This window comes from Stenella coeruleoalba, assembly GCF_951394435.1.
Source record: "Stenella coeruleoalba genome assembly, chromosome: X".
Lineage (NCBI taxonomy): Eukaryota > Metazoa > Chordata > Mammalia > Artiodactyla > Delphinidae > Stenella > Stenella coeruleoalba.
This window is the reverse complement of record NC_137152.1, coordinates 32,396,696-32,402,695: the sequence shown is the minus strand read 5'-3', so window position 1 is coordinate 32,402,695 and position 6,000 is coordinate 32,396,696. Positions and strand designations below refer to the sequence as shown.

The window sequence follows — 6,000 nt, the reverse complement described above, 5'->3', positions numbered from 1 at the left end:
CCTGCCGCGGCCCCCCCTGTAGCCCGAGCTGCCCCGCGCCGCGCCGGAGCCTGCCTCGACCGAGGGAGCGGTCGCGGCCTCGCGGCCCGCGCGGGCTGACGAGAGGAGAGCGAGGCGCCGCGCGGTCCCCGAGGATCCGCACGCCGGGCAGCGCGGCCCGAGCAGCGCGAGGAGCAGCGGGCGGGCGGGCGGCGCCGGGCCCGGGCCGCCCTCGCTCCAGCGCCCCGGCCCTGCCGCCCGCGCCGGGGCGGTCGCCCGCAGAGGAAGGCGCCGCAGTCTCCGGGCCTCGCCGCCCCGCTCGAGTGTCCTCGGCACCGAGGGCTCGCGGGTCCTGAGGGGAGGAGGCGAGCCAGGGGCCGGGCACTGAGCTCTTTGGCGCCCCCACCCCCGTTTTCGGAGCCCTCCACGCTGCGGCCACTGTCCCCTCCGGACCATGGCCGACGACGACGTGCTGTTCGAGGATGTGTACGAGCTGTGCGAGGTGATCGGCAAGTAAGTCTCCACGCGAGGGAGCGGGAGTGTGGGAAAATGCATTTCAGTGATGCCTGGGTCCTCCCGCACCCGCACGCACCCGCCCGGGGCCTGCCCCCTGCCCTGCCCCCCTCCTCCCTCGTCCTCCTCACCCGGGAGTATTTATAGACGTGTACCTGGACCCCCCGCGGGGTGGTTGTCTGGGGGCTTCTCGGCGATCCGTGGAGGCCGACGAGCCGAGGTTGGCCACCCCATGAGGCGTGGGGCTGGCTGAAATCTCCTGTCGGCATTTTATCTGACGGTTGCACAGGGACGTGGCAGAGCCAATTTTATAGTTGCTTCCTGGGAACAGTTGGGCTTATTGTTACCTTGCGTGTACCACAGACCATTAACGAAAAGAGCAGCTTGCATTTCCTTTGCTTCCGTGGAGAGATAGAGAAAGAACGTCCAGGGTTTTAAATTGTGGGGTGTGTGTCTATTGTGCAGGGTATTAGATAGATGCCTTTGTGTTCACCCCATGCCCGGATTGGAGGGGGCCATTTAAGACGGGGTGCGTTCAGTTTCAGCAAATTTTTCACCTGGTGTAGACCAACGTGGAAAGAGTTGGGGGTTTCCGAATTTTTAATGCCTCGTTATGCAATGACTGTTAAATCAGTGTTCGAGGCTTCCCTCGACTGTTGTTGGGATGGTGCTTAGCGTGGTAGCGCCGTCTGCTTTGAGTCACCGGGCTGGTCCAGAATATAGAACTGACAGTCCAAATGCTCATCCTTTCATCTGTGTTGTATAATTACACTAGGGAAAAGCAGGGAATCAGATTAATCACAGTGCTGATTGAGAATTAAATCTGCAGTTCCTCATCTAATTGTCCATTCCTTAAATCTGTTTTGAATAGTTTCCTTTTCATTCTTGTCAAACAGTATTCCAAGTGCACAATCCTGCTAATTTGCTTGTGAGGGAAATGCTGGCGATCTGAAGTTCATTTCCTAGTTCAGCGTGTATTCTGTGGCTTTAGAAGTTGAGGAGATAAGATTTAAGAGAAATTTTTGCTTAGTTATTAAGGATTACTAGATAGCTACCGTTGAAATATTTTGCCTCTTTTTGGAAGCGGTGCTTTATCGTCTATTTTAAGTTCCGCAGTTGGGAAATGATAGCAAGACCTTAGAGCAGTTGGCTCTATCTCTTTTAAGTTGTCTGCAGTACTGGATTTCAATTTGTTTAAGTGCTGATAACTTATTATTTTCCTTTCATGCTGGGGTATTACAGTGTCTCCTCACATGGTGAAATTGTGGGTAGAGCTTGCTACACACTTTCCTCAGACCCAGTTGATACAAGGAGGTGTTACTCCTTGCCCCTATTGTTACATGACCAGCCTGTCTACTGGAAGAAGGATATCCAAATGCGCCCTGGTAAAGTGGTTGTGGAAGTGCTCTAAAGCAGAGTGGTTCAAAAAATATATAATGTGAGCCCCATATGTAATTTTATATATGTAAAATTTCTAATAGCCACATTAAAAAGATTAAAAGCAAGTGGGTGCAATTAATTTTAATAAAATATTTTCTTTTACCAATAGATCCAGACTATTATCACTTCAACATGTAGTCAGTATAGAAATCATTAGTGAGCTATTTTACATCCTTTCTTTCATACTTACTCTTCAAAATCCAATGTGTATTTTACACTAACCACACATCTCAATTCTGACACTAAGCTAAATTGTCATCGTAAATACTTGTTCTGTATTTAAGTTTCATAAAATTTGCATTTGCAAAAGTAGATTCACATACCCAAGTTGTTCTAAACATACCTAAAAGTTTTCTAGTAACTGAATCAAGTATCTTTCTAAATTAAAATTAAAATTAAATAAAATGAAAAATTCAGTTCCTCATTTGGATTAGCCACATTTCAAGTGCTCAATAGCCATATGTGAATAGCACAGTTCTAGAGAGACAAATATGTCAAAAAAAATCTCCTTGGTTTCTTCATTCTTGGCACCCAGTGAAGGTAAATTAGATGTTTCCCCAAAGCCCCCAAATAATTATGTGTGTGTGTGTGTGCATGGGGGGAATGATGTTTGTTGTGTCTTAGTTATATTTGATTTAAATGAGCCAGCAGAGTCATAATCGGAAAATGTGAGATTAAAATGTTAATTCTGTTGTGATAACGGAAAATAGGCATCATTGAATCAATGTTAGTAACTAGTTCTGATTCCTTGAGGTCTGAAAGAGTGATGATGTGACTCTTTGGATATCGAAAAGAAGTGGTCAGCGTCACATTAGCTCAGTCAGTATTCTGCTGACTTATAATTGATAGAATATTTTCAGGAAACGCCTCTGGTAGGACTAGATTCATCTCCTCTGTTGCTTCAGAGCTGCATAAGGATGGGGAGCAAGCTAATTTTGAGGTGATAGTTCCTCTATGGCTATCTTAACTACTGCGAACGTGAACTCTCATTCGTATCCTACAAAATCTGACTTCGCCAGTGCCGCTTATAATATGTCATTCCGTGAAATAATGAATTCAAGGTAGCCTTTGTGGCAGAGAATGTAATGATAGTGTTCCTCACCCTGTGTAAAGGTTGAAGGTTTTCTCCGGTAAATTGTCTCAGCATATATTGATCTGGAAATTGAAATTCACTTGAGATTTTCTTACAGCGTCTCTGACAGCATGCATTTTAACTCAGAATTTGTTCAACTCTGGATTTAAACAGAAAGCCCTCACTTGTACTGAAAACCTGGTTGATTTCTATCCAGGTTCTCTGGAATTGTGATTTTTCTTTTATAACAAATTAGCATCACAAGTTGTTTTTGACCCCTAGGGCTTAACAGGTTTAAATTTTCACTGAAGTGCTTTAAAATGGATTTCACCTTTTTACCATCAGTTGACCACACACTCACCTGCCTCACTACTTATCTACTCACTCACTCATCCATTAACTTACAGGGAATAGGGTGCCTGATCCATTATGAATATTGGGAGGATGCCATATCTTTTTTAAAAAAATTTAAACTCTTTTCCCCTGTGCTTTTTATTTTTGAAAGTCTTACAAATGGTCCTTGAATGCCTATTGTTTCCATGACATTTTCCCATGTAACATCTTTCAAGAGACTGAGACAAATCTCCAATGCTGTCATTGTCCTAAAACTTCTTGTCTTAGCAAATGTAGCAATTACTGGAAAGGAAAGGTATTATGCAAATAGAGGTAATCAGCTAATTTTTATGGTCCTAAGCATTTACTGTATCTTTTGCAAATTGATGGTTTTATAGGCAAGTGCATAATCAGTAATATTACACGAAGGAAATTTTAGAATGATTCATCCAAATTAAACCACAGAAATGCCTACCTTCATGGTACAGCAGTTTCTGTGAGAGAGAGTAGCAAAATGCACACTTTTCGCCTTGTGTAGGCTGAATATTTGCCTCAGTATTTAGTAACCTGTAACTTCTGACTTTCCTGCTTTGGTAGGACATAAACTAAAATTGGAATGATGCAGCATGACCCCTGCTCAAGGATGACATGCAAGTTTGTGAGGCATGCTGTATTTGCTTACACCTCAAGAGCACTTATCATATTTAATTACAGTTACTTATTTATGGGTCTCTCTACCTAGCTAACAGGGAGCTTCTTGAGGGCAGGGAATATATCTTACACATCTTTCTCTTAACACAGTGCCTGCAATGTAACAGTTGCTCATTAGCTATGGAATGAATTGAGTAGTTTTAATAAAATCTCATTAAAAGGCAAAAAGCATGTTTATCAACCTCAGAGCAATTATTGTCCCAAAAGGCTGTATTAAAGTAGTGGTTCTCCACCTGGCTACATATTAGAATCACCAGGGGAGCTTTTAAAAAGATCAGTTCAAGGGCCTTGTGTCAGAGCAATGAAATCAGAATCTCTGGAAGTGGGTCCTGGTCATTGGTATTTTTTTTTTTTAACGCTCTCGAAGTGATTCTCATGTGCAGCTATGATTGAGAGTCATTGGTTTAAAACTTAGGTTATGTATGTAATATTTTGGGACTGGCTTTTCAGAGGCTTACGGTTTTTAAAAACTAGAATAAATGTTTTGGGGGAAGTATTGAAGCCAAAAGACCAAGACGTGGATTTTTTTTTTTTCTCTACATTGTGTTCCTGAGTCTTATTGTATAAGAATTTTGTTTCAGCCTATGTTTGGCTTTGATTTTTTTGGGTCTTTTAAGATTCACATTGATTTATGACACTCATCTAATGCTAATATGGTGATTGTCTGATGACAATCAGAACAAGGATTGCTTCAATAACAGTTGATGATGGCTGTCTACTATAATGACTTAATTTAATGTTAAGAAATCTATCAGTTTAGTATGGATTGTGTTTGGACATACACTCTATTAAAAGGGTATAGTTAAGTTGCTTATATACTTTAAATCTCATACTTGCAATTCCAGTAATGCTGTTTGCCAGAGAATTGAGTTAAATGCAGCCTTTATGTAAATACCAGATTAATAATATGTAAAATATATAATTTAGCATAGAGAAAAATTCAGCTTTGCTAATTTGTCCCAATTACTATGGCTTTCACATATATTGATTTGCCCAGTGATTTGGGTTTCTAGTACCACAGGGGGGAGTGTTACGTCATGTTGGAACACCTTCCCTGGGAATTTTAGCTAGACATGGTAGGTAAACGAGTTTTTTTTTTTTTTTTGCGGTACGCGGGCCTCTCACTGCTGTGGCCGCTCCCGTTGCGGAGCACAGGCTCCGGATGCGCAGGCCCAGCGGCCATGGCTCATGGGCCCAGCCGCTCCGTGGCACGTGGGATCTTCCTGGACTGGGGCACGAACCCGTGTCCCCTGCATCGGCAGGCGGACTCTCAACCACTGCGCCACCAGGGAAAGCCCCAGGTAAACGAGTTTTTAATGTTAGGAAAAGGTCAAGTGTGAGCCTGAAGGAACCAAGATTTTTCCAGAAATGAGTATATGTTCCACGAAAGAAGTGCTTGATCAGAGTGACAGTCATGTAACAAGGGAAAAGAAACACAGTCACCGGCTAAAGTGCTGGTGCCCCAGGATGATCCAAGCTGTGGGGCAGGCCTTACTGGAAGGAGGTAAGCAGTGTTGATTCCTGATGATGGAGTTTGATTCCGGGACCACTTTGGAGGGAACTGAGCCCCTCAGTTGCTTTTCTGCCTGTGCACAACCTTCTCAGAGTATCTTCACGTACGCTTTTTACAGACTGCGTTAGGACTTGGAGTTCCTGAAGTGTGGTTTGCACATTGTCTTCATAAATGCTTCCTGTGATTCCCTTACCTTCCATGACTGACGTGTTCTATGGCCTTGACACATGCAGTTCACCCCTTTCCATTTTCCCCTTGTATCTGCAACAGTTTCACCTGCCATACTACATCTCTCTAATGTCCCTTGTGTTTCTGGATATTTCCTTTAAATTGAAAATTCTTTCAGCCATCTCCAGTTACAGCTCTACTCAATAAATTAAAGAAGCAAGTGTACCTAACTTTTTGAGATTGTCGTTGAATTATTGCATTTTTGTAAATG

The 6,000-nt window shown here is 43.5% G+C and overlaps 1 protein-coding gene across 3 annotated transcripts in view; it reads left to right on the top strand.

Moving 5' to 3' along the window:
- The first annotated feature begins 292 nt into the window (after nt 1–292).
- Nucleotides 293–6,000, top strand: part of CASK (calcium/calmodulin dependent serine protein kinase) — a 389,387-nt gene continuing 383,679 nt past the window's right edge. For all 3 annotated transcript variants that reach the window (XM_079909891.1, XM_079909890.1, XM_079909889.1), the window contains exon 1: nt 293–492. In XM_079909891.1, coding sequence (XP_079766017.1) covers nt 434–492 — 59 coding nt within the window. In that variant the 5' untranslated portion in view covers nt 293–433. The remainder of the gene's footprint in view (nt 493–6,000) is intronic.